This window comes from Apteryx rowi, unplaced genomic scaffold (genome assembly GCF_003343035.1).
Source record: "Apteryx rowi isolate R43461 unplaced genomic scaffold, aptRow1 scaffold_131, whole genome shotgun sequence".
Lineage (NCBI taxonomy): Eukaryota > Metazoa > Chordata > Aves > Apterygiformes > Apterygidae > Apteryx > Apteryx rowi.
In genome coordinates this window covers 422,927-446,153 of record NW_020447542.1, presented here as the reverse complement: position 1 = coordinate 446,153, position 23,227 = coordinate 422,927, and the positions used below count along the sequence as shown (strand labels likewise).

The following is a 23,227-nucleotide window of genomic DNA, read 5'->3' as shown; positions in this document are numbered from 1 at the left end:
CACTTTCATATACTGAAAGAGCAAGTTAAGCATAAAGTTCACCGTCTTATAAAAAACAAACAAACAAAACAAACCCTGAACACACTACTTGCGTGCTTTAATGAGAACCATGAGAACCAAAGGTGCTAGCTGTGGTTAAATGACAGCATTATTTTAAACATTTGTACCGTTCACTTGAACTTTTCTTGAAGTCTCAGATGTCAAAAATTCCCTAAACTCAAACTGCTTTATGTAATTGTTGTTTTAATGTTTGGACTTTTTTTTTTTTTCCCTCCCATGAAGACTGTTAGTTGTGTTTCGTCTTTTGACTTCAGGGCATAGTTGCAGAATTATGAAAGTCTGACTGAAAAAGAGAACAAAGAATATAGTATCTTTAGCATCCTGCAGAAGTACTAATGTGAGTTGATATGTAAATAGCCTACACTGAAACATCTAGTTATTTGACAACCATACTCAGCTGAAAAATACCTATCAAATGGAATATCAAAGTCAAAGGGCCATCCTAGTGCCACGTGTGCTGTTTTTCCCTGAACAATATACATATTAGTCTTTTTCTTTGTTTAATAGAGTGTTACAGTAAGTTAGATGAGTAACAGACATTACAGAACCACATAAAGAGTAACTGGTGATTGAAGAAAAATATTATGGCAAGTGGAAAAAGCAGTCTGACATATAGGCAAATGCTTTGGGCAGATATAAACCTCTAAGATTAGCCATTTTTGCTGACAGTGATGAAAATTCACTGAGACTTTCATGTACCCAAATAAAATAAGATTTCTCAGACAAAGCTCTTTGCAGATCATCTTATCATTGTGCTTAGCTTGACGATAATATGCTTGATATTGTATGTGCTGATTGGCTAGGAGAAAGTATTACTTTATATGATTTACTGAGCTATTCCAAACATTGTTTGCTGCAACATTAACCAGGCAATTGGCAGCTGGGCTTTCCTTGCCAGAAATGCTGTTTGCTCTTAATCACAGCTTGATGGAAGTCAAGCATTGTTTCTTTCTATTGTAGAAGAACAGAAAAAAACTATGAAATTGCTCATGCTTGTTCTCCTATTTGAATTAGTAACACTAGCCTCACTTGTTGATCACGTTTCCTCAAATACTGTTCAATGAAGTTGTAATCAAAGTGTTGCTGGTTCTCTCCAAGTAACAGTTTTGGCAATGACAGTAAGAATTAAAGTCTGTTAGATTCTCTCACCTTGAAAAAGATAGATGATGATGGAAAACATTACTGAAGTAGCTCAACGATCTTGCAAGGAAGAATATATGTAAAAAAATAATAAAAGGATGAGCCATTCAATCAACTATAATTATTATAATTAGTAGACCTGCATTGACTATATACATTCTGAGCAAGGTAAGAGTAATACAGCAAGCCTGTATTCAATGACTTTCTGAGAATGGCTAAAGAATGTCTCCATTATTACAGAAAGTTAACTGAAAATTATTTTCCTAAGCTTATCAGTTGAGAATGATTGAATAAGTGAACTCAGTTCAGGAAAGCACCTTTTATTCTCCCAGGATAACAGACTAGTTGAGATAGGCAGGGACCTCTGAAGACTGTCTAGTCCAACCCCTGCCCCCACTCAAAGCAAGGTCAATTAGAGCAGGTTGTTCAGACCAGTGTCCTGTCAGGTTTTGAATAGCTCCAAGGACGGGAACTTCACAACATCTCTGGGCAACTAGTTACAGCATTTGGCCACCCTCACAGTGCAGGGAGAGAGGAGTTCTTATGTTTAAATGGAGAAAAACACCTGGGCCCTCATGCCCTTGACCCTCACCCCCAGAACCATGTAGTCACTCTTGATATGCTCCGGGTCTCCCCTGGCTGTACCATTTGCCCCCATGTGGAAGAGCAATGGGGGTGATAGTCGAGGGCTGGCAAAGCCTCAGCAGTCTCTCTGCAATGTCACAGGGCCAAGACCCCAGCAAGCCGCAAACCTCCTACAGCTGGTCAGGTTGGCAGATGGGGGCCTCTGTGCCCTGCAGCAGGGACTCTCCTGCTACTATCACTCACTTCCTCCTGGTGCTCCTGCAGGCTTCAGGCTCGGCTGCTTCCTTGGGCAGAGTTCCCAGCCCCTCCACTGCTACCAGGGCCCTGTACCTTGCCTGTAGTTGCAGATCTGTAGATCACGAGCTTCCAGCCTTTGCCATCATGAGGGTCTCCATTTCCTGACCTGATAAGCACAGACTCTGGCTGTCTCTTCTTTTATACAGTTGGGGGTTCAGGTTCTTGTATCTGCAGTGTCTCAGAGAAGATTTCCATGACACAAGCAGATGCACTTGAACTTTTCTGAAATTAAAAATAAAGAGAGTTTCCATTATGACAGTGAAGGTAATTAGGGTAGGGGAGAGAAAAAACAAAAAAAAACTTCGTTCATATTTTGTAAACATTGTAGTTGGAGTAGAAGAGATGGTGATGCATATAAGATTTCTTAAATTCCTTTTGTAACATCCTTAAATTTAGGATTTAGGAATGTTTAGGATTCTTGAATTTATGTTTAGGATGCTTGAATCTCATGAAGTTCTATTTTGTCAAGGTATCATTGCCTATGCATTTTCTCTTCTGCAACCCTTTTTTTGTAACAAGGCATCCGTACACATTCCATTAAGACTATATATGAGTTTCTGGCAGTGATTTGCACAAATAAGATGTAATTCCAGCCACAGTGTAGTTCCAAAGCCTAGTAATATGAAAGAAAGTCCCTAGTTATTGTGAGATTAAGGAAATAACTTTGTGCATGTAGCACAACCTTAATAATCTAAAAACTTGGAGAGACAAACTCTATCTGGAGACATATCCATGAATTGTTGCTGAAGTTATACAGAGCTGTACTCACACGTCTGAGGGCAGAATGATTCCCAAGAATCTGAGAGTTAAGTTTTTGTGATGCTTTTTATACCTATGGAATTGAAATCATTGTCTATGAAAAATTCCTTTTTTCACTTTTCTTTATTTATCCTTTCCCTCTCAGAATTTTATAAACTGCCATATCATCCCTGATCTACATATACCTCACACTGGAGAATGGTAGATAAAGATTACAAAAAGACTGACTTTATTTTTTCAGAACAGCAGCAGGTAAGAGGGTAGCAGTTAGTCAGCAACTGTACAGCCATGGCCTTTGGATATCCCTGCAAAGTTCTCCATTTCAATATTTTGCATGGATATCACAGAATCCCCATGGATTTACAGGAGAGATTAAGGAAGGTGTAGCTCCTCCAACAGTTTCAAACAACATGTATGCTCCAGGTCATGTAATGGGGTAACTGCTCTACAGTTCCTTCAGCCCTCAGCTCTAATCTAAATCACAGCTGCATTCAGTATTATGCTACTACCTTCTACTGAAGTCAGTTACACTGATGCAACAAACAATGTCAGCTAGTACAGCAGCTTTTAGTCACTTGTATTAAATCAGTGACAAAGTTGACTCAGAAACCTACAGCATGCTTAGTAAATATACCAACAGTACCTAGGCACAGAGCAGCTATAGAGCTTTCTTAAGGGATTCAGCCCATGCTGTTCAGTACTGACAGGATCCCACATCTGTGTAAACCATGCCTGTAAAGTTAGCTTTCCTTGCGTTAGAATAACACAGGCTATAGCGCCCCAGAAGGGACTGGCATTGTCTTTGTGCCTGTTCTCCTTAACAGAACGCTATGGGCAGCTGCCCAGAGTGCTTTCAAAGATGGTTGTGTTTATTCTGTGACAGGTAATTATCACAAGCTAATTACAAATTAAGCCTCCGTTTAGGCTTCACAGCCCTGAGTGCCCCAGTACTGCCCCAGAATCTGAAGTTAAATTCCACCTTATGTAAATTGCTCAAGACTTCCTTGATTCTATATCAAAAACATGTGCTCTGCAGAGAAAATTCTTTTGGAAGTTTTTAAGGTTCAGTTTATGGAAGGCTAAAGAAGACTTACTAAAGTTTCTGTCTGTCCGCCTCCAGCAGCCCACCCACTGTCTGCTTTAAAGGTGACTTCTTAGACAGAAAGTGACTTTTTTTCTGATCATTAAAACAGGTTTCACTGTAACCTGCTTCTGAATTGCAAATGTTTTGCTACTGCCACTTGCAATTAACATTTCCTGGTGTGAAGACCAGAAATACAATTTATGAAAAAAGTATTTGCTCTCTATATTCCCAGATTTGCCTTCTATCACAAAAAAAAAGTTTTTGTTTTCAAGGATTGCTTATTCATCCACATGAACATCCATGTTGTTAGTGTACAGATGGTTTAACATTTATTGTTTGCCTTCACAGTATCTGAAAAGTGTGCTAATCAGGGGACTCTTTTGAACTGCGAAACCCCACTATGTCTAATTTCTGGAGAAACTTTGAAGGAAAGGGAAAGAAGAAAGATTGTATATATTTAGAATACACAATGCAAAGCACTGTGATTGCTGATAAATCAGTTGTCTGTCTTTGAAGCATAGTTTGCACCTGTTTTTACATATCATGAATAGGGATAATTAAAGAATAACTTTCCCCTTCCAGGAAAAGTGTTAATGCATATTTTAAAGAATTTAATGCAATGACTGTAAAACTGTTCTCCAAGCACCTTTATCAATTCTGGGCAGCTCTGCAATTGCAAAGGATTTCCTGAAATCATGGTTAGAGTTCTAGGACTGGAGCTCAGTAAAAATGTATTGTTTGGATTGTCAGGAGACTGATGTTGGCCCATTCTTAATTTCCTTGGATGATAACCTGTCCTGCCACTTTATATCTGGTTCAAACAGAAGCTTGAGGATGTGGCGTTTGTGGTGCAGAGATGTACAAAGACTTCTCCATCTTCCACTCAGAAGACAGAATGTCTGTCTACCTTTCAGCAATGACCGAGGGTTACTATTTAGCTTACCTAAGTGGTGTCGAGAGAGTTTTTGGAAAGGCTCACAGTGTGCAGCCTTGAGGATGCATGCTACTATCCCTCAGAATCTACTTAAGAGAGTTATGACATGCTAGGAAGTTTAACAATCTCCTCACATAAACGTTGAAGAAATGCAATGGGTGATGTATTCATGCTCAGAAAAGCAATGCGGAGCTGATTCAATCCCTCCAGCTATTTGAGCTTACTGGGTTTTTTTTTATTATTTTAACTTTTATGAGATCTGTAAGTAGCCTCTTCATGGAGACTGAAAAAACGTGTCAAGCAATACATGGTGATGTCTGCACTCTACCCCATGAGCTACAATCCCTTCTCCTCTGTGCCTGCTCCCTCTCCCCCCAGTTTTTACTTCCTTTTAACTCCTACTTTTTGGAGATGGGGTGGAAGGCTGGATGAAGCTGCTGTTCCAGACATTAGACTTAACATGGGTCAAGAAAGAGGAAAAGGAGACAAAAACACTAGCCTGAGACGCTCCAACAGAAGACTACCGTCCTGCTAAGAAGAAAGGTCCAATCTAGAGCCTCAGTGTCCTTCTAAATAGTAGCCAAACCTCCACTGCCAGGTTGTGTGTGGAGATGCCTCTCTTGCCAGCCACTGGGGAAGCTCTGCCTCCTGCCAGTTAATGGTACTGATGATGAGTTGACAAGGGAAGCCAGCTCTGAAGGTCTTGCTACTGGGAGCTCTGGAGAGGAAGTAATGGTGGTAGCACTGTTCATTTCAGCTATCCAGCCTGGACCATCTTGGTATGTGTATGGTAGTGGGCCAAGCCACAGTCTCCAGAATGAAGATCAGATTTTGGAGCTAGGATTTCTAATGGCCTTGCTCACCTTGTCAAAACAAAGCTTTTGGTGTGAACAGCATTGGCCAATATGAACTGCTGGGCTCTGGGAGTCTGGGCAGGAGCAGGTGGGTAATGGCACGCAAAAGGAAAGCCTGGGGGTCACCTCTAGCTGCACCACGGACCCTGTTCAGTTGCTGTTTACTGCTTGGTCAACTGCTGTAGGGTGGCTCCTTCTAGCACCTAAGAAATTATCAGTCAGATAAAGGAGAGGGTATCTAGGAAAGGATATGACTGATATCCTCTCCTTTATCAGAGCCTTAGTTTGAACTCTGCTTCCATGCTCACAGTGGAAACAGAAGGCAGTTTTACTCATTAATGGGTCAGGGACAAGATCATAGGTTTAACACATGGTACAACCATCTTTGTTCCTTACGTGAATGTATATCACTTTATCAATTGAAGACAGAATAAGATTTTTTTTGCCTTCATTTTAACTTTCCTTGTGAAAGAAATCTGTACGCCAATTTGCTCCTTCCTTCTTCAGAAACACTTCCTTGGGAATTTATTTAATAATACATATATGACAAATAGCTCACAAGCCAGATCAGCAGCCTACGGATGGCGTTTCACAAAGAAAATGAACCAATCTCATGGCTCACCACAGCCAAATGGAACAGCCTTCCTGTCCCCCTTCTTGTGATGGTTCTGATAGTATTCTCATACCTTAATGAGCTGATTCAGCTGGCTAAACAGGCAAAAAAACACTCTTTCCAAAAAAAAAAAAAAAAAAAAAATTTTCTGCCCACTTAGCTGTGCCAGCTCATCAGCAGGTCAAACAACTGCAAACACAAAGGAGAAGGTGAAACCACATGCCTGGGAGCATGACTGCTCCCTTGGCATAAGTATCTTCTAGATCAGCTCTGGCATCTCTTAAAACCACATTGTATTTCAGCTGCCACCTACAGATATCTATGTTTTCAACAGTAAAATATTTTCCATTGGAAGGTTTGCCTCTGGGCACATTTAGAACTGCCTCCTGACACTGCAGGTGCTGGCTTGGTAGCAAACTTTCATCTAAGCTCTACTGATATTTAGAAATTTGTTGTGGCTAGGGGTCTTGTGTCCAGCCTGTTTTCAGAGCATCAGCCCTTCAGATTAAAGGTTAGAGAACTTGCCCCTGGGGGCCTGAGTTCAATTTCCTCATCCAGTTGAAGGGCTGAGAATTTGCATATCCAGCCTTGGTGCTGAATGCTGACACTCCCAGTTAGTCCACTCAGTGGCTTAAGAAATTTATTTTTACAGCAAACACTGAAACATTCATTTTGCAGGACAACAGAATGAAAGAGAGCAATGCTGACACACAATTGACTGGCACTTCCAAAAAGAAAAGAAAATATCTCATTTCTAGGCCTTATTTGAGTCATCATTAACATAAAATGCTTGCACATTGATTCTCCCTCCTGCAGTTTTACCTATTTTATTTTTTCCCCCCTCTATAATGCTGGGTTTCACTATAGGAGAGGGAGTGGCTCCTCAAATATTTTTAAACTTTGAACATTTGGCTAAAGCAGATTCATTATCTGCTTCTGGCATTTTACTAGCAGCCTCTGTGCACTGAGGCTGCCAACCTTGTTTTTCTTTTTCTTCTTGACATTCTTCTGATATCCAAATTATTTTTTTTTTCATATTTTGCCCAAGCTAATTTCAGCCTGTGGGAACTGAAACATCAAATATAAGTGGTGTTTTGCCTTCTGTTTTATTAAAACTTGAAAAAGGGTATTCCAGTCAGTTCTGACATCACAGAATTTTTCTCTTAGTGAATATTAGAGCTCATTTTTCTGGTACCCTCCACCGAGAGATGCACAGAGAAAGGGCATAAATGTTCAAAGCAATAATAGTTTCTTTTTATAGTAATAGTTTCAAATCTCTGCTGTGTCTTTGGATAGGATGTATTGGTCAAAGCACAGGAAATCTTTATGTAATGTAATGTTCCTGTAGGTAGAATAATCATACCAGAGTTTAATTTTGCCTAATATATAGTGAAAGATCTTAACTTTTGTTAAGTTAAACTTATGTTAAGGATTTAAACTTCTTTAAGCTTAGGCTAAGTAAGAAGCTGTAGGGATGTCAGAAAGAAAGGATTTAATTTGGATCTTGATTCTTGTATTTTTGGAATCTGAATTCCATTTAGAAAAAGAATGAGACTGTGCATTAATTAGAATTCTCAAATAAACACCTCCTGAAATATATAGGTAGGTGATTTTAAGTAACTCCAAGCAATTGTCTGAGAATTCTTTTATTTAAAATTCTGTAACAGATCCTTTCTAAAGTACTAGTTCACTGTCAATCTAAATATACAAGCATCAATAAATGAAGCACTACCCTGACTTACCCATGAAGATTCCATAACAACTGACCTACATGCTCAAGGAAGTCTCACAAATTTGTTATCTTTTTCAGCCCACATAGCTTCAAGACTACCTCAGTCTCTTCTCAGTTCAGATTTAGGATATGAAGGTCTTAAAAGCTAAAATGTTCACGTCTGAAACAGAAACCTTATTCTTTCAGTGCCAAGATACACAGAACTTCACCACTTAAGCTAAAGAAAGACTACAGTTAAATTTTAATATACTAATCACACACATGCATAGTGCTCAGTCTCATTCTCATTGCTCAATTTAATTTCTGAAGAGAATTTGAACTGTAACTCCAAGTAAAATCAATGTAATTGGGACAGATTCCCAGTCAAGTTATAACAAAGTCATTAACAACCTGTTCTATTACTACCCTTCCTGTTTAAATATAGTTAGGATAAAAGCTTTCAAGGGTTCATTCTCCAGCACAATTCAACAGCCTTTTATTGAATCGGGCTACCAAAAGAATATTTAAATGGGAAATTTATCTATGTTTTCTTTAATTTCTTGTGGGCATATTTTAATTTGCCAGCAGAGCGCTTAGATTTCCTGCCAAATCAGTCTTCTGAGCCAAAGCTCACCGATTAAAGGTGGGGGTTTATACTTAGACTCTTAGATATTGCAGGTTTAAAACAGAAAGCCTTTCACTTTGCCAAAGGATAAGAAAACCACCTAACAAGACACTTACGCCTCGTTCATGATTAGCCAGATGCGCTGTCCCTACAGCTGCCCCTTTTACACATGTGATGGAGTTATCTAACGGCCTCTCCTGCCGCAATCGCCCGAACAGCGTGTTGCGTGCGGCTCCTGAGCAGACGTGCTCCTTTTCTCTGCTGTGCGAGTGCCTGCCCCAACCCCCAGGAGCCAGCGGCTGCTCCTTCCCACCCCACCCCGGCCAGGACTGCTGCCCTGGCCTTTTGGGAACTCCGCGCTCCGAGCGGGCAGCGCCTGTGCGAAGGAAGGCCGGGGGACGCCGTGGGAGGAAGGGGAGAAACGCGGCCGTTAACGGCCCCTCTCTAGGCGGGGCTGAGGCCCGGCGCTGATCCCGCTCGGCCCGGCCGCCGCCCGCCCCACGCAGGGGGGCTCCCCCTCCGACTCCTTCGGAAACCGGACGGATGCGAGGAATTCTCCYCTCGCCTCTTCCAGGAGGACCGTCACGCCCGAGCTCAGAGTCCCGCCGCCAGCCCCACCGAGGCCAGTCTGAGCGAGACAGCGGCGCCCCCTCTCTTAAGAGCCTCAGCCAGCGCGAGGCGAACGGTCGCCCCGGCTACCCGCCGACAAACACCTCCAGAGAGCAGTCGAGTCCGATGCTAGAGCGTCCGCACGCTGGGACGCTCTGGCAGGCGCCGCGCGCTCCGCTCTGTCGTCAGGTCCGCTTCTTTGCCTGTGTGTAGCACCGCCGCGAGCGGAGAGGTTGTGCGGACTCCGCCATGATGAACAGCGGAGGAATTGGGGTGCCGCTCGGCTTCCCTTTGGGCCCCACATCTGTAATCCAGGTCACGAATCTGTCCTCGGCAGTAACCAGTGAGCAGATGCGGACTCTCTTCGGTTTCCTGGGAGATATTGAGGAGCTGCGCCTCTATCCCCCGGAGTAAGTGAGGCCTGTGCCGGCCTCCGGAGCTATAGAGACTTGGGAGGAGGAAGAGGCCTAGAGGGGTCGGGAGGGTGGAGAGAAGGGACAAGAAAGAAGGCCCTGCGTGCCATCTTGGATGTGGGCACGAAGGTCTTCTCCACGGGGAGGAGGTCCCGTGGTCCCGCCCCTTGGAATGGGAAGAGCGTTAGGGGACAGGAGCTTCGCCCGAACTTAAGATGGCGGCCTCGGCCGGAATGGGGGAGCAGCCGCGGCATCTTCCGAGCGGCCTGCGGGAACACGGCGGGTTTTGCGGCCTGGCGATGGTGGCCGGGGCTGCGGCCCGCCGGCGGGAGGGTGGTGACGCGGCGCCGCAGCCCTGCGCCTGGGGACGCGCGTGGCCCCAGACTGCCCCCAGCGCGCTTCCCGGCCAAGGTCTCTTCCCCCGTTGCCTGAAAATCCCCGTGGAGGGGGAAGGCGCTTCTGGGCCCTCCTCTCTCTCCGCTCACGTCCATGCCGAGGGGAGGGAGCCGGGCGGGAGCCCCTCGGTCCGGCCGGCTGCCAGGCCGCGCTGGCGGGACCGTTCCTTTTTGGTTTAAAGTGCTGCTTTCGCCTTCGAGGGGGGCCGCGCAAGTAGCGACCGGCCGAGCTGCCTGAACAGTGACGGTACCCGCGTTGCGCTCAGAAATGCCCTCGGTAGCGTGTGTGCGGTAAATGAAAGTTCATAACGGCCGTAAAACGCTTCTCCAGACTGTAGCTGTGCTCGTGTCAGCTGCATGTGAGCCATCTGCTCGGATGGGAGATGCTATTATTTTATGAACATCAAATAGGTCATGGCCAACAGATCAAGAGACTGACGTTTTTTTCTCAACACATCCATCGTACTGGGATGTGATCTTCAGATGACAGACCTTGGAAGCCCTTTGGAAGTATTTATCTTTTTTTTTAATGAAAATTAAATAGGGATAGCATGTGGGGGAAGTCATTCACATTCAAATACTTTAATACAAAGGAAGAGGTTCAGAGGAAGAGAATTTAGATTTTTAAAATTAAGTGGCAGAAAAACTGATATTTCTCTATTTTTATCTGTTAGATTATACTTGGCAAGGATAGTTTGAGGGAGGACCATTCAGAAAAATTTAATTTGCTTTAATATTCATAAAAAGCATATGTAACAAGCTACCATTCATGCAAAGATAGGTGTAAAACAGCCTTAACAAGTTTTAAACAGTCTTTAATAGATTTATGGTGATTTGTTTACCGTTTTCTCGATTTTTACTTTGGACTTGTTCTGCATTTGCTTCTCAATAAATTTGAGTTTTCTCCTGAATATATTGTTTGATATAGCTGATGCTCTCATTTTTCACTACTCTGTATAGCAGCTTTTAAAATAAATAGCTATATTTTTGACATCCATATGAAAATCATGTTCATGTCTACATATAGATTCTTGAATATGCATATATAAAAATACTAAAATCCAACATCATAGCAGAGAAAATTGTGAGGAATGCATTGCCTCATGTTATTTGAGATCATTCACTTAAACCTGCCAGTAAAGCTCTTGTAAGCATTCAAAATGTGGAGGGGAAGAGGAGAGAGATTTTATTATAGTTGGTATACAAGTAAATATGAACCAGCTCCTTTTTTAATGCTTTAAATGAAAAGCAGGTTCTTTAAGATGACAATTCAGGATTCCCAGGAAGCTTCCTGAACCCAGTGATTTTTCCCAGAAATATTTTAGGGTTTCAGTTTTAAAGTAGCAGTTTCTGTCAGGGTCATTTGCTTTGTTACCCAAAAGTGATTGGCAGGATTTTCTCCCCCTGCCCCCCCCTTTTTTTTAATGAATGTTCAGTTAAATTGTACTATGCTTTTTGTTAAAATTTGTCACTTCATGTTTTTATTTTCATCTGGTGAAAACTCCTTCAGTATCTTCAGTCACTGCTTATCAGACATGTCTTTAAGAAGAATACTTGTCGTGTTCCTGAAAGAATTGTACTTGGTGGGGAAGTTTCTATCTTATATTGCTGTCTTGTGCATTAAAGACTTTCACACTGCAGATAGCAGTAAATTCCAATGCCATTATTTTCCAAAGAGGCCCATGTAAACTGCGAGTAGTTCACCTTCAGAGTCAGCATTGAGGGCATTGGAAACTCTTGGCACTGAAGAAATTTTTTCCATATAGTCATCATTCTGATTTTAGCTACCTGTCACTGGCACTGACGAGAATCTTTCTTATTATTGAAGAAGCATTGCCATGAATCATCTTTCAGTGGATCAGATATACCTGTTATTGGTGGCTCTTGTTTGTATTTACCTACTTCCTCACAAGAAAATTTCTGATTTGACTTGATCTGTAGAACTGTGTATTGTTCTGCTCTCTTAAAAGATCTCCATTGAAACTTTAAATGTAAAAGCACCTATTTATGGACTTTGGATAACATCAGTGATCAACCACAAGTTATGTGGAAGTGGGAAAAGGGTATTGATTGTTATCCACTCATTTCACTCAAGTAATTTATATTTGATTATTATCAGATGTTAAAGAAACTAGCAGATTTTGTCTTTTATCATACTGCATCTGTCTGCTGTCTTGGTTTTAATGCTCTTGGTCAGTGGTGTCAAAAACTTTCCTAAGAAACTTTGACTTCATGGTACAAGATTTCCTTTTAGAGCCTTGCTACAGCAGTGTTCTGATGTTACAGTAGTTTTTAATCTAACTTTCCAAATAGCTTTTGTGATTGAAATCCAGGAAACATAGGGGAAAAAATACTATGAAAAATACACTTGTTATAGCTAGCTCTGTAGCTGTTGAAATTTATAAGGATTACTAATGGGGCCTGAACTGCCTTGTCTACAAAACAGAATTATGTTTTTCAGTTAGCAATGATTTAAAAAAAAAAGAAAGAAAGAAAAAAATCTAAAGATGTTAGAAGTCTTAACTGGTCTGGACCACAGGATCTTTACTGGGGATTTCAGCCATTTAAGTTAAAAACTGGCATGTGTTTACAAGAAGAAGAAGAAGAAGGAAAAAAAAAAAAGGCTCTGTTTGACCATTGCTGTAAAACCCATCTTTGCAGTGAGAAAAGTCTGACTCTTCAGGATATGTAGGATTATAAGATAACAGAACATGTTTTGGTCCAAACCGCTCCAGCACAGGGTGCAGGAAGAGGCACAAGAAAACAGTTTGGAAGTGAAAACAGTGAAAGTTCTTTTTGGGGCAAGACAACTAGTAATCAACAGAATTATCAGAATTGTTTGTCTAAAGAGAACAAAATATAAGAAAAGGGATTTTCGATTGTATGCAAACAGTTCTGTGGAGGACTGGGAAGGGCATAGCTCCCTGTCAGCTCTGATGTTGGAAAATGCTCTGACTCGAGCAGTTAGACAGTTCAGAAGCCATTCCATACGTGTATTCCTTCCTGGATGTGAAAAATTTAAACTGAAAACATTGACCACTACATATGAAACATATGTGCTAAAGAATTGTAGTCATCTTGCGATTTTTTCTAAATTGTGCAAGTTTGACTGTCATATATATCATTAAACATCCTTCTGCAGAAAGGAATCCAGAAGAGGTAACTTCTGTGTTACATTTTTTAAAGGGATTAAGGAGAAGCATTCTTCTAAGGTCTTGTCTCTCCCACTCCSTGTTTATTTTTCTTCCTAATTGTCTCTAATTTTTCACAGAATTTCCCATCCTAAATGTTTCTGATTGTCGTTCTGAAGTTCTGAAGTCAACTGGCTCTCCTAGATATTTTCCCTAGCTGTTACCTTTCTGGAAATGCCTTACCAGTCTACCTGCCTCAGTCCAAATTCTTGGTTCACTTATGCAATTAACATGATGAATTAATGTATCTAAAACTTTTAAGTTTGTATTTAAATACTAAAGCCTAATTAGTAGATTCCATACAACAACTTTGGGCATACCTGCCTGGAATTTGAGGGATTACAAGATGGAGCTTGTGGGCTAAATTTGAACTGCTTCTAGTATTTCCAGGAATTTTAGGAGTGTGTTTGTGTTTCAGTTGAGGGTGGGTCAGAGTGAGACAGTTCATGCAGCATATTTTCTATTATTTACCGCTTTGCCAGAAGGTGGGTGGCCTTTTCAAATGCAACTTGGCGAGTGCTGCTGCAATATCTAACTGTTTTCTCTCTCTGAAGACGTTACACATGCTTCCTTTGTAAGAAGAAATAAACTGCCTGTATAAAGGATATAAACCTCGACCAGGGAATACTTTACATTTTCTAAAACAAACTTTTTTTGGTTTTTGATCAAGATTACACTATGTTATGTTTTTTGAAATCTCTATTGGTGTGCTTTCTAATGGAAAAGCAAATTAACCAAAATATGTATTTGTAATTTTCTTCCTTATTCTACCCTATTATGAGTGAATTCCTCCTGCTTACCTACCTCCTCAAGTGTCATCCTGTACCAGATTATGCAAAACTAAGGCAGATGATAAAAAAGATTTTTAATACACTCAGTGAGTTAAGACAAACATTTGAAAGAATTCTCAAGAATGATTTTTTTTTTAATTAATAAGAGTGAATAAAACTTCTATGAAAGAAGATGTATGAAAGAGTATCAGTTAATACAGGCAAATGTCTTAAGGACCACTGAAAAATAGGTTTAGTGTTTGAATTTTCTGAACAAGGATTTTTCAGAGGAGAAAAGGTTAACTGTAGATTATTTGTTTGATAAGTGTGGTGTAGTTTGGTTTGTGCTACTTACAGTAGTAATTTGGAATACACTGATGGATGTTGTATTGCAAGATTTGTAAAGAAAATAAATCTTGCTTATTTGGGCTTTTGGCTTCTCAAATTTTTATTAAGAAGAAGGAGGTGCTGTGCTTTTTTTTTAAAGTGACCTAATAAGCAAGTGAACTAGTAAATTTCTATACTCTTGTCTTTTGGGTACCTTTCCGGGAAGACTAAAAGGTTTTTCTTTTTTTTATTAAGTAATGGTTAAAAATGCATACATACATTTATTTATTATGACTAATTGTTTTTCTCCTTTTATCTTACAGCAACGCACCTCTTGCTTTTTCCTCCAAAGTATGTTATATTAAGTTTCGTGAAGCATCAAGTGTTGGTGTGGCCCAGCATCTAACTAATACGGTTTTTATTGACAGAGCTTTGATAGTTGTGCCCTGTGCAGAAGGTTGGTATTTCAGATGTTCTTCTGTAATGTTGGTCTTTGTCCTGTCTGCTAATTGTTTTAAGCTTACCTCTTGTAAGAAGGTGTTGCTCTGTTATTTTATTTTACTGCTTTTTGAAAAAAAAAATTCTTAAAGCAACATTGAAAATTGAATAAAAAAACCTAATTATGTAGATTTAATTGTGGTTAAGCATTAGAAAAAAAACTTGATTTAAATTAGGATAATTCAGTTTTTCATAGTTGTCATACATTTGGGGGAGGTGTAAATTTTTCCCTTTGATTTGATTTACATAGGACTTATTTCCAAACAAAGTTCTCACTGAAGTCAATGAGCACTGAAAGGATGAGGCAGTTTGGATCTTAATGTATCTCTTTTTTTTAACTGATTGTTTTTCCAGTTCTTTTAGGCTGAATCCCAGTTTGTCATGTGTGTCAGGTGTGCAATGTATGCATTTGGCCATTTTAGCTCTATCTAATTAAAAATACTTTGTATTCATGGTGATGCTTACTGTTTGAATGTAAAATGCTTAGCTGCCAGTTTAAGAAAAAGATATCGGTTTTCCCTTCTTGTTAGTGTGTAAAATGCTACTTTGTGTGCAATAAAAAGGCTTTCTGGTGCATACTGGTACTCCTTTTTGATTTTGGGTATCTCTTGAAAAATGCAATAATGCATTTTTCAGAATGCTTCCAGTGTAAAATATTTTTGTCAGTTCTAACAAGATAAAAATACTTGATGAGTACTAAATTTATAGGTGTTCCCTCAACTAGCTTTGAGGCTATACTGTCATAGCTATGTTGAATTCAAGAATAATACCTACTGTTAACGTAATATCCCCAAAGATCTGAATACAGTTCTATGAAGTATAGCTCTAATATTGCTAAAGTGTATGAAGGCAGGAGGTTGGAGTTATTTAGAGCCCCATTGACTTCATTGGGACCATTGTGGAATTAAGTGCCCATTTGGAACTGGGCTTGTTGCCTCTTTGGAGTGGAAACGTTCCAACTGGTGGAGTGAAGCTGACTGCACTTTGAACGTGGTAGCTGTTTTGCCATGAAGAACAATATTTAGAATGATTCAACAATAAACTACAGCAAGTCCAGAAAAATCTGTTAGTAACATGGCTCTTACTGCAAGAATCAGGTTTTGGCTCAAAAAATGCTGTTGACTTGGTCAAGTTTGTTTACAGTGGTCCCAGAATATCTTTTTTGCTTGTTTGCCATGTCATGATCTGGATAGCGTGAGATTAGTGCCTCTGTAATAATAATCTGGGATGTTCCTTGCAAACTCTGACAAGTCTCCAAAATTTCATAGACCCTAAAACTACTTTAACTAAAGGTTATATCGACCTAGAATATACTGTCTGTTCTCACAGCCTTATTAGCATGGGCATATGGCACATGTTTTTGTCTTTGTGAAGTCTAGATTTTTAGTTGTTTTATGCCTTGTTTTGGGGCCTTTTTGTTTTATCTTTTAAACTTACTCATAAGCTACAGAGAGGATATTACTGTATCCACTTGAAGGTTGGAAATGGGATTTGGGTAGGCAAAATGTATCTGACCAGACTCTTTATTATTGAAAAAATGCCCCAAAGTAATTGACTATAAATGATTTGGGATCTTAGTTTTATGTTTCATCCAAAAGACCTTAACACTGGTTCAGTACTGCCAGAGAGGGAAGATTGCCGCCTAATGAATGAACAACACTTCCTGGTGTTTTTCTTGTGATGAGATCACTGCCTGACGTGATATGGCAACAGGCAGGTAAAGCTACATTTTCCTGTGTCTCTTGATAGTAGACGATGACGGGAAGAAGAATAAAATCAAAATTCTGAGAAATCTTGGCATTCCAGCCCCCTTTGTAGCTGATGTGGGAATTTCTGAGAAAATGTATTACAGAACAATTGTCACTCTGTTCCAAATCATTCTAGATGCCACAGAGATTTATGCATGATTAGGTGAACAAGTGATTGGGTTGTGAGATCAAATTCTTTTTTTTAATGTCAGAGTGCTGTTTCCATGTAACTTTTACAGAATCATTGATTTTAATTTGTAAAGATCTGAATTCACATAGGTTTAAGTTTCTGAGGAATTTGCTGTGTGAAAAAAAGCCTGGTTTTGGAGATCACAGAGCAAAATTTTTGATTCAGTATGCATCATATGATGCATTGTTAATGGGGTTAGTGGAGCTGATCACAGGCTTTAAAAGTAGTAATGGCTGTATTCTACTGGTAGGTTAAATTATGTCCTGGCTAGCAGTGCCAGTACTGAAATGTTTCATGCGTCGAATTGAACATAAAGGAGAGGTAAGATGGAATGCAGAAAACTTGGTTTTAAAATCCATAATAAAATCTGAAGTTTAGAGTGCATTTGAGTAGTGGTACATCAGGGGAGTATGAGGAGGGAATCGTTACACAATGAAAAGTATGTTAATTTTGTGACATTTAACAAACACATTAACAAATAAGTAATTGTAAATGAAGTTTACATTTTCATGCTGTCAAAATGTGACTTTTTTGTGTATCAATGGTTTTTTCTTTAAATGTTATACTTTGAGAAAGCAAAGGTTGAAAAATAACAAAGATGCCACCRTAATCATCATTCTAAACTTTATGTCCACATTATCTGGTAGATGGATTTTGACTATTAATTTGGTTTTGTATGTTTTCTCTGTGTGATATTTGTGCATTATTAGATGACTAGACTGGCCAAGGCAGACCTGTTACACTTGCCTGAGTTAGGCATTGTTTGCCATGCCACTAAACCTGCCGTCAAGTGAAACCTTCATGGGGGAAATGAGATCGAAGTCTGGCCTGCTGAAGATGGACGCCCTGTCTCTGTTTTTATTTTATTTTGCTTTCTTTCCTTTGTTTTTCTTTTTTTCCTTTTTTTTTTTTTGTCCCTTTATTGTTTTGTTAAATCTCTTTCCCTTGTACTTGTGAACTGGTACTTCAGTTCTGTACAAATGGTGTTTTGTAAAGGGTTCACGGTGTTCCATTTTGAAGTTGACCTGAAGCTGCTTATAGAATGGTGGATATTTTAGAATATGATTACCTAAATTTTATGTTGTGAACTGGGGATAAATTTGCTTCGGAGTACATTTAAGCATGTAAGTTCAGCAGATCAGCACACTATGTCAGAAGACTGGAATAGTGAAAAATATTTCAGTTTTAAGGTTTTTTTTCATATGTTGTACTTTATGAGTTTATTTTGGAGAAGGACAGTTTAAACTTTAGTTTCTGGAGAAATTTACCAAAAAAAGTCATGAATCTTACTCTGCCACTTTCTTCTTACCAGCAGAGTGGTTTCATTTCAGATTGAATAGCCTGTTTAAAAGAAGGCTTTGTATTTATATCTAATATGAGGAATTTAAAATAATGATTTCTGAATTGAACTTTCTTCGGTAGTAGGTATCATGAAGTACTTACTTCTGGTAAAATCTTGCTCCAGTGCGGTCAGCAACAGTAAGATTTTATCCTTTTGTCTTGTGTAACTTTCAGAAAAACCCTTTACTACTCATAAGTACAAATGCAGACTGAGGTTTTGGTTGGAGTGTGTTATGTGAGGCACATTGTCTTTTAACACTTACTTGTGGGAAGATTGATTTGATTCTCCGTGTGTGTATGTGTGTCTATGTATGTATGTGTTGCACTTTTACGTGCTCCAGTGGTGTCCTCCTGCCCCCCCCACCCCCCCAATCTTCTTGGGCATCTTTCTCACAAGCCCTGGCATTTCCTGCTGGAGTGACTTCAAAGGTTATTATCCCTACATGTCCATCTAGCTTCTCTCTTTGGAGTGCCACCCCTGAAATGGAAGTGGTGGACTAGGGGGGGTGTCTGCTCCTCAGGCATCTCCCAGCCACCTGTGTGAAGATCAGTTGGTTTCACTTTCACAGCACCAGGCTCTGAACTGCAGCTGGGAAGGACTTTGCTTCATGATCTCTGTTGGATTTAGCTGTGGCAGTTGAAGGGATAATTGCCAGTAGCTGTAATCTCTTTAGTCATTGCTGCTAAATCCAATAAGAATCATGAATTGGATCACACAGAAATCATTTAATTCCTAAGTGTGCATTCCACATTGATTTAAAGTAAAAGCAAAATAACAATTCCTATCATTATGTTTGGAATACATGTGAACAGAAAATTTGTATATATATATTTTTTAAATGAGCAAACTTATTTATTGCTGAAGCAGATTGTGGGGAGGGGAATTAAATATGTAGTTTCAGTACAAACAGTAGGAAATTAATTTCTTTGGAGTATTTGTAGGGGGATAAAAATACTATGTTTAGTACCTGCTTAACACAGACACTTTCTCTGTACAGTATCTAGCAAAATGGATTCTGATACGGACTAAGTTGACTAGGATTCCTAACCACTTTAATAATACAAATAAGTAACAATCATAACTTTCATTTAGGACAACTGTACATTGCCTAAGAAGCATAAGTTGTTTCTAGGCAATGAAGAGAGAATCTACGTTTGCTTCCAGATTCTTTTGCAAAGCAAAAAGTTATATAAATAAATTATCATAGAATTGTTAGTTTAACTAAACACTTAAAAACCGCTGAGAAATATTTCTAAGGATGTGATATATATGGCATATTTATTTTGTCTGTTTTCCCCTATTAGAAAATAAATATCTTTCTCATTTCCATTCAACTTTTAAATGAGTTAAAAAAACAAAGCAGTTATCCTTAAGCTGCAGTGTCCTAATTTGTTGTGTCATAACCCACATGTTCTGTTATATATTTTTGTGAGCTTATATTCCTTTTAAAAATGAGTTTATGGAGAGTTACGAACATCCTTTAAGTTTTGTAATAACTGTTGAGGTTATTTCATCTCACATACTAATTTATGGGGTTTTTGAAACTGTCTGAAGATCAGGAAAGTAAATGCGCAGGTTATAGTTCAGGTTTTCTCTCTGTCTTCCTTCCCCYCCCCCCTTTATTTTTCCTCTAGAATTGTTAAAAAGTTTGACCTGATCTTAAAAACTAGCGGGAAACTTGTGAAAAGACAGCATCTCTGAGAATACAGGCAGATGTTCAAACAGGTCTGTCTGTAGAAATAGACCCTTTCTCATTCTTGAATAAAATAAACAAGCAAATCTTTGTTTGTGGCATGGCGTTGACCAACTAGGTTTTGTAGTTAAAACAAAAAAATTATGTAGCTGAGAGACCAGAGTATTCTGGAACTAATGTTACCAACTCATAATTTAAATGTGCATATTATTCATTCTTTGAACTGCCATAATAATTTACTTAACTGGACATATTCAACAAATTCCTTAAGCAAAATTTGGGCAAATAAATAATTCCATTTATTTCAGTAAGGTGACCCATATGCTTAAACTTTAGGCTTGTAAGTACCTTTCTGAACTTGACTCACTGTCTGTTTAGTTACATGCCTAATTCAGTTCCTGTTTACAAGGGCATTTAAGCATCTCTTAAGTTCATCTGCTTAAGTGCATACTGAATTTTATATAAGTGCATACTTTAAATTAGGCATATGCTTATGTACATTATTRAGTACATCTAAATTATAATGCAGCTGTACTGTTTTAGGAGCCATTTCTGTCCTTGCATTTACTTAAGCAATGTCTCTTGCCCATGTGGAATTTTGCATGAGTATCCAGTTAACTGCAAGATGCTATTCAGGATAAGGTCTGCTTGATAATGGTCTGTTCATCAATYGTTCAAAAGCACTTAAGTATTTTGATTTTTCAGAAGAACTAGTATATAATTGTATGCCTAATTTGCATGCACAGTTATTGTAATTGTATATTCAGAAGCCTGTTTAGCTACACAGTAGGCAGGATATGCAGCAAAGTACTTGATTTCTAGTGAGCAGTCAGGCAAACCATGTATACCTGCCACTGCATGCCTGACTTCAAAATGAGACCAGTAAAGAGCTGTATCAGTGCTGAATCTTGTGATGATGACTCAAATTCATGTGTGTTTTTAAGAAAAGCCACGGAAGACATTATTGCACAGTTAATTCTTAAGTGCTAATGATTTTACTATTTTTCTCCCTTAGATAGCAAATGATTTAGTTTGTTACATGTTGATGACCAAGGTGTCTCAAAACTTAAAATAAAATAGCTATCTGTGAATAGATGTCATGAGACAAAAGTTGGTACTGTTATTTTATCTTTTCTATTCCACCCATGTTACATTTAAATTGAGTTTCATTTATTTTGTCCTTTGGGCTTATCTAACTGTAATCCAGTCCTGGGATTCAGATCTGTAGAACAGGTTTGCAACACTTTTTTTGTTGTTTCGTTTTGTTTAAGTAGTATGATTCCTGTGGGGTTTAGTGGAACTTGTATAGTTAAAAATGGACAGTGTTTTGAAATTTATCTCATATTTTGCTTTTTGATAAGAATATATTCATTTTAAATTCCTGAGGTTAGGGGTTTATGGTGAAAACATTATTTGAATCAAAACACTAGAAGGCACTGGCATAGTATTTGTAGATACTTTGACTTTTAAAACGATGTTTAAATAAAAGCATTGATATTAGTAAAGTGCAAAGGGTAATACCAAAAGCTCGATTAGATAGAATATATACAGTTACGCCTGCAGTTTTGAATATATCTTAGATATCTAGTATAATTAGAATTTTTTCTACAGTTTTTCAGTTCAGTGTTTAGTGTTTGTACCACTTCAAATCCCTTTGCATTTGAAATTTAATATGTATATTTATTAAATTTTTTAACTGTTAGATCACTTAAATCTTGGAGGATTTTTTGGTTAATTTAGCAGTCAGTTGTAACTAACTTTGATTGAAACCAACATTTAGTTCAGATTAGCTACTACTTAAGTTATTGACATGACAAGGAGAGTATAATGTGGTTGAAATAGTAGAAAATTTATATTTTAGAAAAATATCCCTTGCTTAGCTGATCAGTTGTGCTTTCTTCAATCTAAGTAAATTTACAGCTAATTTGTCAAAATTTCACATAAACTGAGATGATCTAGAATGGAAGACAGTACTGGTCTAAACTTTTTTGCCCTTCCCCCCCTCCCCTAGTTCACTTGTAGTATGGATTGTGTGGAATCACAGTAGTTTTTGTTTTATTTTTATTTATTTTTACATCAAAAGTAGGTAGCGTCACAGAAAGAAAAAGCACAGATTTCCATTAGCACGTACCTTTTTTTTTTTTTTNTTAACTGATTTGGTTATTTGCCATTTCTGGGGATTAAACTTTAAAAAATGTTCTTCTTTTCTGTATCTGATGTTCTGTGTGCTATTAGTGATGCAGCCAACACGAACGGTTGTCATGTGTAAAACAACTTTCGATCACCGCGAAAACACCGTCCTGGGAAAGCGTCCATGCTTGATATCGTTTGGTTCATGAACATTAAGTTTCCAGTACAGGTGACCCATAGCTCAAAGTGTTAAATAATTGTCTACATTATTCAGTTTTTAAAATAATAATCCATTAATGAGATTGCTAGTTTTTGAAGTTTTGCTCACTTTTGTTTTTCCTAGTAGAGCAGGGTAAAAGGAAAAACTTAAGTTCTTATTTATTTCTTTGTAAGGATCTGGTAGATAGATTCATTCTTATTTATTACCATTTTTAAATGAAAGGGTAATTGTAAAATCATAGAAAGAGTAACATCTGTGTAGTATTCCAACTCTCTATAACGCTTTTATTTGCTTCTTCAGGTAAAATCCCAGATGAAGCCAAAGCCCTTTCTTTATTGGCGCCTGCTCCTACTATGACGAGCCTGATGCCTGGTGCAGGGTTGCTCCCTATACCTACACCAACCCCTCTGACTACAGTAAGTGAAATTCGGTTGCTGTTTGGTTTCTGGCTTCCTCTCTACTGAGTAGCCTCTTCTATGTTCAGAGAGCAAGAACTACCTAATCCATAGATGTTGTCTTCTTACATGCTAAATCACTGAGGATGTTACAGCTCTCTACTGTGGCTTGTCTTTCAAGGATGGATCACAATGGGTCTAGCAAGGGACAGTTAATATGGACGTAACCAAAAGCAGTATTTACCTGCTGTTTTGCAAAGCAGGAATATGAAAGAAACACCCAGGAAAGGTACTAAATCACAGAATCACAGAATCGCTGAGGTTGGAAGGGACCTCTGGAGATCATCTAGTCCAACCCCCTGCTCAAGTAGGGTCACCTAGAGCACGTTGCACAGGATTGCATCCAGGCGGGTTTTGAATATCTCCAGAGAAGGAGACTCCACTACCTCTCTGGGCAACCTGTTCCAGTGCTCTGTCACCCTCACAGTGAAAAAGTATTTCCTCATGTTCAGATGGAATTGTCTGTGTTTCAGTTTGTGCCCATTGCCTCGCGTCCTGTCACTGGGCACCACTGAAAAGAGTCTGGTCCCATCCTCTCGACACCCTCCCTTCAGATACTTGTACATGTTGATAAGATCCCCTCT

The 23,227-nt window shown here is 39.0% G+C and overlaps 1 protein-coding gene and 1 long non-coding RNA gene across 7 annotated transcripts in view; one reads left to right on the top strand and one right to left on the bottom strand.

Annotated features, from left to right (window-relative positions):
* Positions 1-9,443, bottom strand: LOC112961341. 2 transcript variants are annotated; one of them, XR_003251997.1, is made up of 3 exons: positions 9,376-9,443; positions 1,210-2,304; positions 1-343 (listed from the first exon to the last, which is right to left on the bottom strand). It is a non-coding gene; the product is annotated as an uncharacterized LOC112961341 (long non-coding RNA). The 2 variants fall into 2 exon arrangements; XR_003251996.1 differs by lacking the exon at positions 9,376-9,443 and adding an exon at positions 8,779-9,297.
* SREK1 (splicing regulatory glutamic acid and lysine rich protein 1) overlaps positions 9,442-23,227 on the top strand; it is a 31,421-nt gene continuing 17,635 nt past the window's right edge. For 2 of the 5 annotated variants that reach the window (XM_026056397.1, XM_026056396.1), the window contains exons 1-3: positions 9,442-9,681; positions 14,691-14,824; positions 22,489-22,604. In XM_026056397.1, the coding sequence (XP_025912182.1) occupies positions 9,521-9,681; positions 14,691-14,824; positions 22,489-22,604 (411 nt within the window). In that variant the 5' untranslated portion in view covers positions 9,442-9,520. The other 3 variants (XM_026056398.1, XM_026056400.1, XM_026056399.1) reach the window with 3 other exon arrangements.